Consider the following 18,604-nt stretch of genomic DNA (forward strand, 5'->3'; position numbering starts at 1 on the left):
CGAAACTGACAGTACAGAACATCGAATAGTTTAAACAATAAATTCTAATCGAATCCATAGATTTAAAGCATTGTACTGTCAGATTTTCGTATTTGTTTTAATGAACGTCTCTGAAGAAATAGTAAAGCAAAACGTTTAGTGTCAAATTAAATAAAAAGCGATACTTTGGTTTTATAAGGTCGTTTATTTCTAGCATTAATATGTATTATATATATTAATATACACTACATAAATTAAACACTGTTCACATAGTTCATCTCTATATACCATTACAATTATCAACAACATTGTTCGTGTAGTTTGGCTTTATGTATTGTTAGTACTGTCAACAAAATTGTTCCCACAGTAATATTTTTGTACTTACAATGTAGATCATAGTAGGTATGTAACAAAACAATGGACACTGCACGTTTTAAGGGTTTAAAATTTACGACTTCCAAGATTTTGACTCTCATATTTGAAGGTAATATGAATAAAGGTAGCGAGTACTTATGTTTCTAACCATCACTAGAGCTATACATTTCCGATTTGCTTTTCAATCCTACACAAACAAAATCAGTTTATAACGTTTAGACTTTGGAAACAATTACACATATGATCATCGTTAAATGTAGAATATTGTCAAACTGACAAAAAAATAGTGGTTTGCTTCAACATATACTGAGGACATATATTAAAAAAAAACTGTCGTTTTTAACTGTTATGATGTGAATCCTCTAGAAATATTCAAATATATTACCATGAAGATCCACACAATTTATTGAAAATAAACATACGGACTCCTGATAATTAATACTAAATCATTAATGGTGTTTAGAGAGTGGAGAACATTATCGCTGAAATGAAATGCGTATATTTTTGTTATTGCTTTTCGCTGTACGTTTAAAACATCAAATATAATCTGTTTTTTTACCCATTAATCAAATACTATATTCGTCAGTAATGTTACATTTGAAAGCATGCTATGCTACCTGTTTATACTTATAGATAAGGAGAAATGGGTGAGGCCTAGAGCTTGGCGTACTGGGCTGCTGATCCATAAGTCCTAAGATTTTACTCCACAGTATGCCACTGAACAAACTTTACATTTTTAGTTGTTGTCACGTTATACAAAGTGATATTCAGTTCTGCTATTCCATTAATAACAACAGCTGTGTAATTTTGTTTGATTTTCCTTTGTTCAGGTCCTAAATTAGGAACAATTATGTCTCATCGCGAGGTCTATAACCTGGCCATTTAACCCATCTGTTCTGTAAGGTGCTGTTCAAGTTTCGAAAACCAAAATCAGTAAAAAAATACGTAGTAGGGCTTGATTATAAATATACCTGTCACAAGAAAACCTCATTTTTTGATGTATCACGTGTTTTCTACTCACACTGATCGGTAATACGCTGTCGGCTAGTTGTAATATACAGCTTCCAATTATTTTACAAATTTTTGATTTCATCCTTACTTTTGTGTGTGCTTGCATAATAAAATGTATTTTATGTAGTTTGAAACTGATCGCATACATTTTAATTCTTAAAATCAGGTAATATTACACTCGGCATTATATTGTATATCTAGCTCTCGGCTAAAAATATCGAAAAAAGGCTTAAATACTTGCGATGTGTAAGTGAAAACAATGTGTGCAGATTAATATGCATATAGTAAAATATAAAAAGTAGATAGAAGGAAGCAAGATAAGACCAAACGAGTTATTGGAAAGGAGAGCTCACAAAATGCTAAACAAAAAGAGACACAGTATAAGCAGCAATAAAAATCATAGAAGATAAAAAGTAAATATCTAAAAAGATTATAACAGATCTATTGTTGTATGTTTATTTTAGTACCTGCGTCTGTTTCTGTACATTACGCTTTCTTGCATATGACGAATATTCTTGACTGGTCCTGCCTGTCTCGAAATTTGTAAAAGGGTCTTGAGCGTAAAAAATCAGCAGTGTACTAGGTGTATATATAATACTAATGATTAACAGTATTGTAGCCAAGTGAACTTTCGAGAATGATTAAAATGTTGTTTTTTTTAAATCGACAAGAAGTATTATTATTATTGGACAGCTACAATCACTGTGCCATAGGCCTCGGAAGCTATAATTATAACTAACATTTATTAATCCGAAAACTACAGAATTTGACCAGGAAGATTTATAAATTTCAAACATTATTACCAACTGTTCAACTTCAGCGAATTACTCCAGACGTTAGGATTTCTACGAGGACATTAAGTATTATCACCAGTAAAAAGTCTGTCGTGTGAGGCCAATCAAGCGAGGTGTGATAATTTCAACTCAGAATTAATTTCTCGTCGTGAACCTGGATCGTCGGTAAAATATTCAGTTCTAGACCGGATATAAGATTCAGTACTGTCTATAAGTTTTTAAAACTGTTCTATATAAACTATCATTTGTAATAACAATTAGTAATAACCGTTTTATAAAGTATTATTTTATAAAGTATATTAAAATATATTTGTGTTAAAAAAGAAAATTGTGTGTATTAATCTTGTTGGCAAATATCATAAACTTGAAACATATTAACAGTTAATTAACTTCTAAATCCAAATTCATATTACCAGTTATTTGAGAGAATAATACGTTGATAAACGTAACGTAATAAATCAGAGACTCGTCCGAAATAAATTGTAATATGTAACAAGATACGTTAACAGATCTTAAAAGTATGTGTAATAAAAAATAGAGAGAAAAAAAGACAAAATATTTTTTAAAGAAACTAAAACATAGAAGACAAGATATGAAAGATATAAGCAGACTTTATTTTATTGGGTTATGCAAAATGTTATTATCACTAACTCTGAAAAACATTCCCTTTGTCATCACATTGAGAATGCTCTCACGCTCCATTTTTGGTAATGCTCAACAATATACATCGTGGCTTAACAATAAAACTATCACCTGATTTGTTAGAAAGTTTTGATTTGCTATTCTTTATTGTTTTGGTAACTTTAGTGGTGTAACAGCAGAACAGTTTAATTCAGAAGTTGAATAACATTGAGTTAAGGTTGGCCTTAAAACAAAGAAAGTAAACTATCGTCACTACCAATCATCATTCGAGTTATAAATATGCGTCGATGTTTAAAACGTTTTAAGTGCTGAGTAAATGTTACTTAATAAATGTTTATTTAGTATTTTAACATATACATTATCTACTTGAAATTAAAATATAAATAAAGTAAGTAGGTAAGACAGTTATTGTCTGTTGTGCATTAATGATTTTCAGAAAATATTACTTTACAAATTTAGGTTTGCGATGTATGCATTTCGCTACATGAAAAATTCCACTTGGGATATTGAACTTTTGGTTGTTATCGCTTGTACAGTGTTTCATGTGTCATATGTTTTTGTTTCAACGTTGAAGCTGAGAGGTTTTTTACGAATTAGCATAATTCAAAAAGACATTGTAATAAGACGTGAATAATGATCTTTTAAATATTCACAAAGAAAGCAAATGACGACATAGCTCAGATTCTAGCTTTTCCGTTTACTTCATGCTAATATTTAAAATTAAAAATAAAAACAGTGTGTTTATCCTTTTTCTTTCTCAGAATACATCATGAGTTTTATTCAATCTATGATAATAGAATAATGGCTCCAATAAGTACATACGAAAAATAAGAACTCATTAAAAATGTAAAAACCAGTTATGAGATTTGAAAGAGCAACTGCATTTTATTTTTCATCATTAAGTAGTGTTATGTCAAGAATACTATTTGATTGTTAGTATAAAAGCCCTTCAAAAATGACAGGAAAATATTATTGAATAATTAATGAAAATTGTATAATTTAACTAAAACGAAAAATGCACCTGCTCTTCACTTATTTCATCATTTAATTCTTTAACTACTACATAAATAGGAAATGTCATTGGGAAGAAACGTGTGTGTGCACTCTAAATGAGACTTTAAAAACACTCTTCAGCGTTTTTACTATATTCTAGATTAGGATATAGAAACCATAGTGCACATAATCCAACAGAAATTTTCAACTCTCTCTACTATACACAGGATAACAGATATTTGGTAGTAATAAACTTTTTATTTTTCTTTAAGTTTTAAAGCTAAGTTGGTAATGTATGTTTTAAAATATCAAAATAATATTTATCAATTAACACTTATTCACCAGTTAAGACTTTTTAAAACACTGACTATAACGTAGACCTATTTATAGTGTAATTTAAGCAGTATGTGTGAAACACGTCCCCAGTGGCACAGTGGTATCTATGCGAATTCTCACGCCTTGAATCCAGCTTTCGATAACCTTGGTGGGCAGAGCACAAATAGTTATTCCATTGTGTAGTTTTAGGTTTAATTCTAAACAAACAGGTCTAAAGTATTAACTTAAGGCTTAGCTGAAAAATGTACTTTATAAATTTCATTATGCTTTTGGCTGTAACTCAATGTCATAAGACTTCTGAATGAAACTATTTTACCATTATATCACCGAAGTCATCAAAAACTAAAGAATAAGAAACCTTTCTTGCATACCAAGACGAACAATGAGCATTCAAAATAAACATAATTAGCGTAAGAACATTAAGTGATAGTTTCATTGCTAAGCGACAAATAATGTCGAACATTCAAAATATTCAAAAAGAAACATCAAAACGTTCTCGATAGAGTGACAAATGGAATAAGCCTTTCATAATTAGTGATAACTTGATTAAATAAAATTATTTTTTCTTCAGACCCTTGTTACTGGAAGTCCATATAACCTTACTTCCGTATCTATGTACCTGAAAAAGTAAAACACAAAAAAAAAACTGATTGAAAGGCACAGTGTGCTTAAGTCTAAAGGTCTTTGTAACACGCTCTATCTTTTCTGTTTTTAATACTGAAATGTTATTGATTAAAATGTTTATCTGTCGTAACCTTTAGATATTTAAACATTATACTTCACATACGTAGTTAAATATATTTTTGTTTGACTATATGTATATACATATTAACCTTTCTTACGAATAGTATAAATCAGAAACATTATATCGTCTCTAAAATATCTGAACGTTTTTTGTTTTGTTATTTCGTTTTAGGTACTTACACTTTAATTGAGCCGTTTACATGGTGCATGAAGATTTATTATCTTTCTTTATTTACTGTATTATTAGACTTTCAGATTTCTGGAATAAGTCAGAAATTTAATTTCTTCTTCAGACTAATCCTTAGGACAGGAAATCCAAATTAACTGTATTCCAGTATTAAAATATGTAGTTAGTTTCTTCTCAACAGTAAGTGTATACTTCGAGTTTAAAAATGTTTTAACTTTTAATAAGAACAATTTTATTCGAGAAAAATGCGAAAAAAATATTGGAGCTCCGTGAGTTTAACGAAAATAACGAATTATTTTGAATCAAACTTCTAATTACAGTATGGTAAAAATAAAATATTTTGTTCCTTAAGAGACACATTTATGTGATGTAGTACTGTAGGTACAATTATAAAAAATGCTGCCTTTAGATCTAGAATTATATAAAAGAGCAAGAAATTCGAAAGTTGTGATTGATGAAAAACTTCACACACCATCAATGACTCTTTCACGGTCTGTAGAACTGTACGTGTGTCTCATCTTATGAGCGTTGGGCAAATTACACAGGCGAAACAGAAGCAGTATCACAGTATTGGGTGCCTGTTATTCATCTTTATTTGTTATTTTTACTTCGATATTGTCTTAATGTTTTCTTTTAAACTGCCCCCCCTCAATAGTAGCACAGCGGTATGTCTGCGGACTTACAACGGTAGAATCCGGATTTAGATACCTGTGGGGGGCAGAGCACAGATACCTTGTTGTGTTACTTTGTGCTAACTTCAAACAAACTCTTTTAAACTGAAGTATCTAGCGCCATCTACACATACTTTAATAAAACTATAAATATAATTTGTTTTGGGGTAAATGCTTAAATTTCTTAATAAGAACTAAGTATTTTGTTTCTAGAGGAACAGAAACGAAATTACTGTCCATTTACCCAATAACGTTTTTATGTTCTACTAATTTTAGTACCAAAATGTCGATGATTTTAATATGCTTCCAAATTATATGTGAAGTAAATGCAAATTAGCAGATATAAACAATGGCAACAATAACAGCTGTTACTTCATGAATAACTTTAGAAGAGTTCTTCTACATTTTCATATTAGTTGAAACTGTTAGAACAATACACTAACTTGTTAGGTGGAATAGGCCGGAATTTGACAAAACTCTGGATTCTATGACGTTAAACAATCGTATTACACATAAAAAACGTTAGAGCTTTCTTAAATATCTTCCATATACCACGGAATAAGTTTATATTACTTTTCTACATAAGAAAACACCCATTTAAAGTTATTTTAACTGATACAAAAAACATTTGTAAAGCTGCATTCTCGTAAGTTCATTTTAGTTATGTAAACACGAAATAATTTATAAATTTGGAAATTCTATACTTCTTTTTCTTATTTCTAGAATTCCGTATATTAAGGCCAGTTAGAAAAGACAGATGAATGTATTCTGTTCAGATATCTACCAAGAAGTTTAGGCACTGATATATCCTCTCACTGAATCTCTGTTTCTATATTTCTCTCTCTCTATATATATATATATGTTCATTTAGTTATATAAATTTATTTTTTATAGGTAACTGTCACAGATTCCGGGACACCCCCTCTTTCTTCAACGACAAGAGTTGTGGTAACTGTGACAGACATTAACGACCACGACCCAGAGTTTCTTCATCAGATTTATCTTCATTGCACAGTACCGCCTACAAACCTATCTTCAGAAGCGTATGAATTGTTTAGGGTAAGTCTTACGAAAAAAGCTTTTCTGACAACCTTACATTTTATTCAGCTGTTCAAGATGAGTCGTATGGAAGACATTTTACTTACTTCCTTATGTTCTGTTAAGTTGTTTAGGTTGAGTCGTAGGAGAATACATTTTACTTACTTCCTTACGTTCTGTTAAGTTGTTTAGGTTGCATCATATGGGAATACATTTTACTTACTTCCTTACGTTCTGTTAAGTTGTTTAGGTTGCATCATATGGGAATACATTTTACTTACTTTCTTACGTTCTGTTAAGTTGTTTAGGTTGAGTCGTATGGGAATACATTTTACTTACTTCCTTACGTTCTGTTAAGTTGCTTAGGTTGAGTCGTAGGGGAATAAATTTTACTTACTTCCTTACGTTCTGTTAAGTTGTTTAGGTTGAGTCGTAGGAGAATACATTTTACTTACTTCCTTACGTTCTGTTAAGTTGCTTAGGTTGAGTCGTAGGGGAATACAATTCACTTACTTCCTTACGTTCTGTTAAGTTGTTTAGGTTGAGTCGTAGGGGAATAAATTTTACTTACTTCCTTACGTTCTGTTAAGTTGTTTAGGTTGAGTCGTAGGAGAATACATTTTACTTACTTCCTTACGTTCTGTTAAGTTGTTTAGGTTGAGTCGTAGGGGAATACATTTTACTTACTTCCTTATGTTCTGTTAAGTTGTTTACGTTGAGTCGTAGGAGAATACATTTTACTTACTTCCTTACGTTCTGTTAAGTTGTTTAGGTTGAGTCGTAGGGGAATACATTTTACTTACTTCCTTACGTTCTGTTAAGTTGTTTAGGTTGAGTCGTAGGGGAATACATTTTACTTACTTCCTTACGTTCTGTTAAGTTGTTTAGGTTGAGTCGTAGGGGAATACATTTTACTTACTTCCTTACGTTCTGTTAAGTTGTTTAGGTTGAGTCGTAGGGGAATACATTTTACTTACTTCCTTATGTTCTGTTAAGTTGTTTAGGTTGAGTCGTAGGGGAATACATTTTACTTACTTCCTTACGTTCTGTTAAGTTGTTTAGGTTGAGTCGTAGGGGAATACATTTTACTTACTTCCTTACGTTCTGTTAAGTTGTTTAGGTTGAGTCGTAGGGGAATACATTTTACTTACTTCCTTACGTTCTGTTAAGTTGTTTAGGTTGAGTCGTAGGGGAATACATTTTACTTACTTCCTTATGTTCTGTTAAGTTGTTTAGGTTGAGTCGTAGGTGAATAAATTTTACTTACTTCCTTACGTTCTGTTAAGTTGTTTAGGTTGAGTCGTAGGGGAATACATTTTACTTACTTCCTTATGTTCTGTTAAGTTGTTTAGTTTGAGTCGTAGGGGAATACATTTTACTTACTTCCTTACGTTCTGTTAAGTTGTTTAGGTTGCATCATATGGGAATACATTTTACTTACTTCCTTACGTTCTGTTAAGTTGTTTAGGTTGAGTCGTAGGGTAATACATTTTCTGATAATTGTGTATTTTGTTCTTGCTACTTTTCTAATTATATTTTTTATTTCCGATATAAATAAACTGACCTTTACACTGTAGTCTAAATATAAAACAGTTTATTTCTTTCAAAATTAATACGTTTTATGTGTACTGTTGGCGTTGTCAATGTTACTTCGTTTTAGATATTATTGTACTTGTATATATACTGTTATCGAGGAACGATTTGTTTTACGAATGTTGAATACGTTATATGTGAGTTGAGGCCCGGCATGGCCAAGCGTGTTAAGGCGTGCGACTCGTAATCTGAGGGTCGCGGGTTCGCATCCCGGTCGCGCCAAACATGCTCGCCCTTTCAGCCGTGGGGGCGTTATAATGTGACGGTCAATCCCACTATTCGTTAGTAAAAGGGTATCCCAAGAGTTGGCGGTGGGTGGTGATGACTAGCTGCCTTCCCTCTAGTCTTACACTGCTAAATTAGGGACGGCTAGCACAGATAGCCCTCGAGAAGCTTTGTGCGAAATTCAAAAAACAAACAAACAAACAATATGTGAGTAGACGGCGTTGTAAGCATTCGTTAGTTTCGAATAATAAAAATGCTATATGTGTACTGAAAGGGTTGTCAACGATTTTTTTCAGAATGTTGTTGGTAGTGTTGTTGTTGTTTTGAATTAAGCACAATGGACTATTTGTGCTCTGCCCACCACGAGTATCAAAACCCGGTTTTTAGCGTTGTAAGTCCGCAAACATACCCCTGGACCGTTTTCAGAATGTTCAATACATTGTATATGTGTTGATGGCGATGTCAGTATTTGTTGCTTTCAAATGGTGAATACGTTTTCTTGAATATTTGTTTCTGACGTAATAATATAATACAAAACTAATTATGCCGAAATAAAACGACTTTTAATGACTTACTCTAAACTTATTATGCAAAATTAAACTCAAGTCTAAGTCTGTCCCAGAACAAAGTAGCGAGTATTTATCCTTTAGTGATGTCATTATTTTGGTTTACTTTTCATAAAGTAACAGATACAAGGTATTCATGTTTAAAAGCATGCGAAAAATGCTTTTAACAAGCTAAAATATTTTTTGTTTTTAAAACATGCATAGAAATACCTTGAACAATTACAAACTAAATCGACTGATGAAACAATGATATTTAGTACGTACAGCTTTTTCTCACATTATTTGTATTTCTCGAATGTACGGAGACTGAATACGTTACTGTCCGTGTCACAACACCTGAACTTGTTTAACATCATGCCTGTGCGTCTTGAGAAAACGCTCTATTGCTAAACGCTTCGTTGTATGGCTGTCGTGTACAAACCACTGCACCACTACCTGTAGGCTTTCGATAGGCCACCTGTTCACAAGGTCGACGGTTTACCGCTGTCCGCTTCAATACTCTGATTGCACAGAAATGTATAGGTACTGCATTTGGTAACTTTGACAATAAGTTTTTGTATGAAATAGCACACAGCTGTTTGAGGTAAGCGACTGTTGAACATATGTGTCGTGAACGTAACTTGTGTTGCTTTTCAAATGAATTCCTTTTTCTTTATGCTGTATGTTGTTGCTTGGGGCAAATAGACAGCTTTTGTCATTGACTTTGTGTGTCTAGATTATTAAATGACAGAAGATGCCTCCCTATGTTTATCACAGTGGGGTTCTACTTGTTGTAGGTGGCTTTCTGGATGGTTGTGGTGCCATGAGTTGATCCATCATCCCTCCCTTGTTTTTTAATGTCATTAAGTACAATGGATATGCCTGTCTCTCAAAATTTTAAACAACCGATCTGAGCATATATTTATAAACTAAGTCTATGAATATTTTGTGTCGGTAAGATTTATTACATAACGCAAAATAATGTTGAAAATATAGTTCTGATGCATTCTGTTCCACCACGAATTTAAATATGCTCTGCGGCTGACTTGCAATTCAAAATAATTTAAATATAGCGTATCCAGTCCTTTTACAAAACTACAGGGAGGGAGGTCTGCTGTTTGGAATGTACCTCTTTGCATGTTTTGAAGGTTCAAAGATAAATCATCTGATAAAACTACAGAAACATCTGTTGGGTGCAGGTTACTGCCAAATAATTTACATGACTTGACCGTATTCAAAGTTAAATCAGCTGATAAAACTACATGAACATCTGTTTGATACAGATTGTTGCCATATACCTTGTACAATTTGACCGTATTCAAAGTTAAATCAGCTGAAAAAATTACAGGAACATATGTCTGGTGCAGGTTGGTACCGTATAATTTCCATGAATTAACCGTGTTAAAAGTTAGATCAGCTGATAAAACCACAGAAACATCTGCTGGATGTAACTTGTTGCCATACAATTTGTCTTTGTGTTTATCAGTTCACGGTCCCTGTAAATGGTATTATTTAGGTATGTGACTGTATGCAATTCATCGTTGACATGTGAATGCTTGTTTTCAAAAGGTGTGTGTGTTTTCTTATAGCAAAGTCACATTGGGCTATCTGCTGAGTGCACCGAGGGAAATCGAATATTTTAAAAAGGTTTTTGTTACATGGTTTTTGATTTTAGAGTATACGCCAAATTAAATATTTTACATTCATTCGACAATGACAAGTTATGTTCATGTTTAAAATATTTTTCCTACTTGAGTTCATGCAGAAGTACTAACTAGGTTTTGAAACGCTTTCGTCTTGTATTGTTCGAATGCTGTCTTCTGTATTAATGTGAACATGCTACAGAATTAAAACACCTCCACCATTTCTTGATTCGAACATCAAAATGTATGCATGAAGATTCTGAGTATATTATCATTGTTAATATGGAAACGTCGTTGTACGCATTTACTGTTAACAGATTTTGGAAGATAGCAGCATTAATATTCAAGTGTTTTACTACAGATCGCACCTTACTTGTTTTTTAATTTTGCTACAGTATGTGTTAAAGGTGTTTTCTACTCCAGATTCATTAATCTCAGTACTAAGTTCGTGATACAAGTTTTTTGAATTATTCTATATTCTCATACTACGTTTACGATTCGTGCCGAAATGTGTTCTTGAAGACCACTCGCTGGGAAAGTTAGACCTTTATGCTAGGCTATAACTCACGCTATAAGAACAGAGGCACTCATTTATTGTAAAAAGCCATACCATAAAGTTAGCGGACTTCAAGATGTTGCCGAAATAATATGTATGTGTATCACTCGAATAACCCAGTCATACTGAAGAACTGTGTTGTTTTACCAGCAGGTTTTTGGTAATAAATATGACTAATGGAACTTTTTTCATAGCCTTTCGTAAAAGACATCAATTCGAACTCGGAGGATAAGAGTGGAAATTATCTTTTAAACGGAAGTTAGCCACACCAATTTAAAGGAGTTTAAGAATCGGGCTTTCGAATTAACGTCCCGAAACTTTCCTAGAGTTTTATGTTTAAACGTTTTTGGCGTTTTTAAACTCGCGAGAACATTAATGAACAAAAGTAGACTGTATAACAGAATTATACTGGATTGTTACTTAATAGCTAGCGCCACTCAGAGAAAGTACATCGATGAAGTAAATTATAATTACATCTAATTGTGCCGTACTTACCTTTTACTGTCCTCATGTTGTGCACGTGTTTCTGACAAATATATGCGGTATTCTCGCCACACCACCTTGCAATGAACATTCTTTAATAACTCATATAAGTAACTTGATCTAATGTGTTAGATCTCACTGGTGAATTAATATTACGAAATATAATTGCTGTTTTATTTTCAACCATGATAATCCAAAATTTTATGGTTTTATTATCAACAACTTTGTTTCGTGATCTTGACTCATCGAAAATTAATTTAACTTCAAATCTGAATAGCAGCGTTGTAATAGACTTACATCTTTTTTATTGGCATTACAGTTATGTTTAATAGCGTTACAGTTGATTTTTTTTAGTTTTTATTGACGCTGTATTTGTTGGGCACTAATGACAATGCCTCCAGTGGCACAGCAGTATATATATATGTGGACTCACACATATATAAACCGGATTTAGATACCCGTGGTAGGCAGAGCACAAACAGCCCATTGTGTAATTTTGTGCTTAATTCTAAATAAATAAACGAAAACAATAAACTAATGGCGTTACAGTTTTTTATTTTGTTACTAGCGTTATATTTTTTTGTTTTCGATGACTTTACAGTTGTTGCGTATTAAAGAATTTACAGTTGGTGCTCTTATTGATGTTACATTTGTTGATATTGTAATGGCGTTACAGTTTTTTATTTTGTTAATGGCGTTACAATTTTTTATTTTGTTACTAGCGTTATATTTTATTGTTTTCGATGACTTTACAGTTGTTGCGTATTAAAGAATTTACAGTTAGTACTTTTATTGGCGTTACATTTGTTGATATTGCAATGGTATTACAGTTTTTTATTTTGTTAATAATGTTAAAGTTTTGTTTTTAATGGCGTTACGCTTATTACACAATATTTCGCTCCTCCTTTGGGAGTTATTGTTTCTACATGAAACGTAAATCATTTAGAAAATATTAACATCACTACTACAAGCCTAGTATCCCTAATGACGCTGTTAATACAAAGCTTCTGAACAGAACGTTTTGAACGATGCTTCGAGCTGCCAGCGCAGATCTCTGTCAGCTAGAAATGTCGCCCGAAACTTCCTGTTGAAACCTTTCCTCAAGCAAGAAACCTAATTCCACTTCAAGTTCGATGGAAACTGTTTGCTGTTGTTTTGTTTTGTAAAGATGACAACGTGGAAAGTTTAGTGGTTAACTTTACAACACGATATAAAAGTGAGGCTCTGATAAAAACCATGTTGGCGAAATATTTGCACTCTTTTCAGAATGTCTGGACTTTATGGTTCTTACCTGTTCATTAACTGTAAATGATATCACTGTGATGTTAATTAATTATTAATTGAAATTTTTATCAATTTTATCAGTATGTTTCAATCAAGCAGAACACTTATGGCGTGCCCTTGGTACAAGTATAAGGAAATTCTAAAGAACAATAAGTTAACAGTTAACAGTTGTTAGTGAAGTATTACCATAGTGTTGAAATTTACGTTCTGTAATGGCATGGAAAAATTAGCCCTAAAAATGGAAGGAATGAAAAGAATATTATCTTGTCCTAACACTTTTGCATAATAATGTATATAATACTATTTATATGCGGTGACGAGGATCAAACCATGGATTTTAGATCCATAGGCCGACACGTTAATCAATAAGCTGTACTCGGCCTATTATCAACGTGAAACGATTTCCTAATAACTACAGTGTTTCCTTTGAATCGGTAAAATGTGTCTTATGTTACAGTCAGAAAAAAACGTAAAAAAACTGAGTCATTAGTTCATCACATGTCATTAGCAAATACCACGATAGTCTGTATTTATCATCGCTATTTATGATACCTTCCATGAGAAAATAACTTATTAGAGAACCAAGGTTACAAATGTATCTTTGTAGACACTCGACCTCAAACCCTATTGTTTACCTTTTCAAGTCCCGTCATTGGTACAAGTATAAGGAAATTCTAAAGAACAATAAGTTAACAGTTAACAGTTGTTAACAGGGATTAGTGAAGTATTACATTGTTCATCCTTTCAGCCATGAGGACGTTATAAAGTTATGGTCAATCCCACTTTTCTGTGGTAAAAGAGTAACTCAAGACTTGAAGGTGGATGGTCTTGACTAGCAGCTTTCCATTTTGTCTATAACTTCTAAATTAAAAACACCTAGCGCAAATAAACTTCTAACAGCTTTGCGCGAAATTCATCAAAACAAACTTACAAGCAAAATTTTCTCAAACTTTGATTTGTATTCCATTGTTTAACTAAGTGCAGAAAAAAGAAATGAATGGATACAAGGAAAGTTGCGACGTTGAATAAATAATCATCAGTTTCCCATATTGTATCTTGAAACTGGGATTTATTTCTCATATTTTCTACGCAATAGAAACGTTGCTAATATTGACACTGTGAACATACACGACAGGTAACCACGTTACGTCTCTATCTCAAACCTTTAGCTTTATATTACCTGAATCTTACCGCTTAGCAACTGAGAGCTGTTTAAACAATAAATATAGCTAGGGATCCCATTAAATGTTCTTATTTGTGTGGCATTTGTTTTATAATTAAGAATGAAAAATATTGAATATAAATGGGAAAGTTTTAACATAGTATGGAAGAAGTAACTGACGACGACAGATTAGTAGAGTTAATGTTTCTTTTATTTAATTTTTTTATTCAGTTGTGTGAAATACCTCAAAAGTCAGCGTTAGACCTTCATTATAGACAAATAATGACGATCCGATTTACTATGTACCTCCAGTACGGATAAATAATAATGATCCGATTTACCAAATACCTATTAGTATTGAGGTTTAAAGAAAATTATCAAATTCCAGTACTTGGATCAATCAGTTGAAGAATTACGTCCAATCGATTGAAGTTTAAAGATAGTTTTTGTTCAAAAATGACAATATAATTCTGTGTGTTTTTTTTATTAGAATGCCATAGTATAAAAGGGATTTATTTAATTTTTATTGTGGGATTTTTTTTACCCACCAGGTTGTAGCCACGGATAAGGATGAAGGCGCAAGTGCTAGTGTGACATATAGTCTTGAAGCCGGAATAATGGACATTTTCCATATCAACCCTGCAAGCGGATCTGTGATCGCAAAGAAACAGCTAAACGCTGGTGAAGAATACGAGTTAAGAGTAAGTATCGATCTTCTATAGATATATATGTATTACCTATTTATTGAATTTCTAGACGTTTTAAAAAATAACACATGTAATTCTGAAGATAATGTGAAGTCCGATGATGAAGTCAAGATATATTTATTATAAACAACAACAAAAACAACTAATAAACGAAACGTTCTTTAAAAATAGTTTCCTCTTCACAACCTGTTATATATATATAAATATATATACATTCACGTATTCCTATAAATTCAGAAGCTTTCTACTGATGTTTTTTTTTTGTTTTTTTTGAAGGGCTACTCGAGGGCTACCTGCGCTAGCCGTCCCTAATTTAGCAGTATAAGACTAGAGGGAAGACAGCTAGTCATCACCACCAACCGCCAATTCTTGGGTTACTCTTTTACCAACGAATAGTGGGATTGACCGTCACCTTATAACGCTCCCACGGCTGGGAGGGCTAGCATGTTTGGTGCGACTTGGATTCGAACCCGCGCCCCTCGGCTTACGAGTCGAACGCCTTAACACGCTTGGCCATGCCGGGCCGGTCTACTGATGTATTCAGTACTATGCTATTAAAATTATGTTATAATTCAATAGCGACTGAGGACTATTATTCTAAGTCATGATGCGATGGACATATAGTTGTTGTTTTTTTATGGAAAGAAAAAGCATGGTAAAATTTGTTTTCAAATACCCCCACTAGTAGAACAGCAGCATGTCTGCGCATTTACAATGCGAGAGACCAGGTTTCGATATTCTTGGTGGTAAGCACACATATAGCCCATTTTGTAGCTTTCTGTTTAACTTCAAACGAACGGAAAGAAACGGTATTTTATTATTTCAGTTTAATTTCGCGAATATTTTGATATTCATATCATTATCCATCTGTATGAGAAATAGCAACGGTTTACAATAATTTTCTTTAAATAAATGATTTAGCGTAGCCATTTTATAGATGTCCGTACGTCATTTATGGGTGAGACATTTATAGTTTTCGACTATAAAAACCGTTTTAACACTTTTATAATGTTTGTGTTAAGATCTTGAACATTTGGCGAAGACAAATGTTAAACTGCTAAAAGTTATGTTTTTTTCTTAATCTGTATTACGATAACAAAACATTTTCATTTATAGAAATCAAAAATATTTTACTCAGTATTTCTCTTAGATCTGCGATACTCAGATCTCCAGTTCCAAACTGGCGCATGCGTATGCATGCAAATGCTCACGTTAATTTAAACTGGATTCAAGAAATTGAAACCAGTCTTCGCTTTTTACGATGTTTAGAAACCATAAGAGCTTCGCATGATTTTGCCTTTGACAGAATAATAAAAGCAGAGTCAAGGTCAAAATCATGTATTTTTGTGATGTTTGATCGTTTATTGGAAGTTACAGATTCCTTACATTGCTCAATAAATTTCGATTGATGTAGTTAATTCATTCTGACGCGAAGTGTTTTCCTTTAATGAACGCAAAAACTTATTAAAAGTAACATTTTGAGACCTTGTTAGTTTGCACCTTTAGTGCACATATGAAAACTTAAGAAAAAGACCGAAATACGTTTTATTTCTTTTCTGTACAAAATGAGATTTCGAAGCAACATTTTTAATCACATGTTAAATACGTTTCACATTGCTTGCATAGAATGAAGATTTTTTTCTTTTCGTATAAAGGTTTTAAGGAAGAAATAATACGATTACATTTTGTACAGAGTTGTTCATCATTGAGTCACAAGATGCGCAATAGACGATTAAGTTAAGACCGTTACTTATAATTCAAAACTATTTTGATCATGTTAAAACATAATCAATGAAATCAATCATTTTATTTCACTTTCTATCCAAACATATCTATTCATTACCGTTTCCAAAACTTTACATTACTTGAATGTGTGATACTAGATAGTCCTGTATCGCAATACGTCCCTTTGATTTTAATAAACGTTTTATCCTAGCAATGTCATAAATCATAGAGTGGGCTTGTTACATTTTTTATATCTTTCCTTACAAATGTGCTCTCCTTTTTGTTTTCATTTCTTTATCAAACTAAGTCTAAAATTATATTAACTCAAAAATTAGAGGAACAAAGAGTACAAGATAAGCTGATATCGTTCTGGTAGGTTTTAGTATCAGTTCTAGTTTACTTTCTTTACTGTGTTATTCGTTTCTTTTCTTCAAGGCTGACGTTATTACGTAGGTAAACCAAGCAATCGCCTTGGAAGGTGGGGCCTGGCATGGCCTAGCGCGTTAAGGCGTGCACTTCGTAATCTGAGGGTCGCGGGTTCGCGCCCGAGTCGCGCCAAACATGCTCGCCCTCCCAGTCGTGGGGGCGTTATAAAGTGACGGTCAATCCCACTATTCGTTGGTAAAAGAGTAGCCCAAGAGTTTGCGGTGGGTGGTGATGACTAGCTGCCTTCCCTCTAATATTACACTTCTAAATTAGGGACGGCTAGCACAGATAGCCCTCGAGTAGCTTTGTGCGAATTTCGAAAACAAACAAACAAACCTTGGAAGGCAAAAGACAAAGTAAAAGGTTTCTTTATTTGTTTAATAATCGTGTAAAGATGTATACTAGAGGGCTAACTGTACTAGCCGTCGCTAATTTAGAAGTAATAGACTAGAAAGAAATTAACTTGTTAATACCACCTATCGCATGACGCTTGGACTAATCTAATCGAATAGTAGAATTGACTCTCACTTATAACGCCCCCTTAGCTGAAAGGGTGAGCACATTCGATAATGGGATTTAAGACTGCGAATGTGCGTCTAAACTATCAAGCCATGAGAGTCCAAAATATATAATAATATGTTAGTTTCAAACTCAACTACTTGTCTATTTCTTTTAACGTAAAGCTACACAATTTACTATATGCGCTCTATTTACCACGAGGAATAGAACTCAGAATTTTGACGTTGTTAGTCCATAAACTTACCAAAATGAAAGGGCTGCAAAATAAACATAACTATGTCCAGGACATCTACGTTTATAATACCAAATCTCTTGTTACGTTTGTCCTATTTCAGCATATCTCCTGCGATTTACAAATAGAAAAGCGGTGCGAAGTATTCAGTTTCCCTCCCTATAGAGTGCGAATTCCACGTTTTTAACGAAGTGCATAAAATATAAATATTTAAAAAAATTATAATTCAAAATTTAAGAATCCTGAAACTACTTCATATAAGTAGGGAATGATTTTGACAGTGTAAAAGTCTTTTTGTGTTTTTTGCTTCTTCAGAAGGCTTGCAAAATAAAATTCGGCTTATAGGTCTATTTTCAAGTTTGTAAAAAGCGCAATACAACTTGCAAAGTGACAACTAATTCCGTAATATCTTAAAAGTGATTAATCAGTGAACTTAAAGACTTGGAAGTTGGATCGTAGTGTCTGTCTAATACTAAAAACTGGTGCAGAAAATAGGCAGATTTGAAAAACTAGAGGTCCTTCACAAGCTTTTGTGAAACAGCATGTTAAAAGAAAGTGAGAAGACTATAGTTAAAACGATTCAAGAAATACTCTTGCTTATACTTAAAAAAGATGCGTGCAAGTCGTCTTGAGAATATATGGTTTGGTTTTAAATTTCGTGCAAAGCTATACGAGGGCTATCTGCGCTAGCCACTCCTAATTTAGCAGTTTAGAGGAAAAGCACCTAATCATCA

At 32.9% G+C, this 18,604-nt stretch overlaps 1 protein-coding gene across 1 annotated transcript in view; it reads left to right on the forward strand.

Annotated features, from left to right (window-relative positions):
* The window catches only part of LOC143237006 (fat-like cadherin-related tumor suppressor homolog), a 333,382-nt gene that overhangs the window by 240,302 nt on the left and 74,476 nt on the right, over nucleotides 1-18,604 (forward strand). Inside the window, exons 5-6 of the mRNA XM_076475799.1 lie at nucleotides 6,627-6,791; nucleotides 14,813-14,962. Of these exons, the coding sequence (XP_076331914.1) occupies nucleotides 6,627-6,791; nucleotides 14,813-14,962 (315 nt within the window). The remainder of the gene's footprint in view (nucleotides 1-6,626; nucleotides 6,792-14,812; nucleotides 14,963-18,604) is intronic.

The sequence above is a fragment of the Tachypleus tridentatus genome, chromosome 13 (genome assembly GCF_004210375.1).
Source record: "Tachypleus tridentatus isolate NWPU-2018 chromosome 13, ASM421037v1, whole genome shotgun sequence".
NCBI lineage: Eukaryota > Metazoa > Arthropoda > Merostomata > Xiphosura > Limulidae > Tachypleus > Tachypleus tridentatus.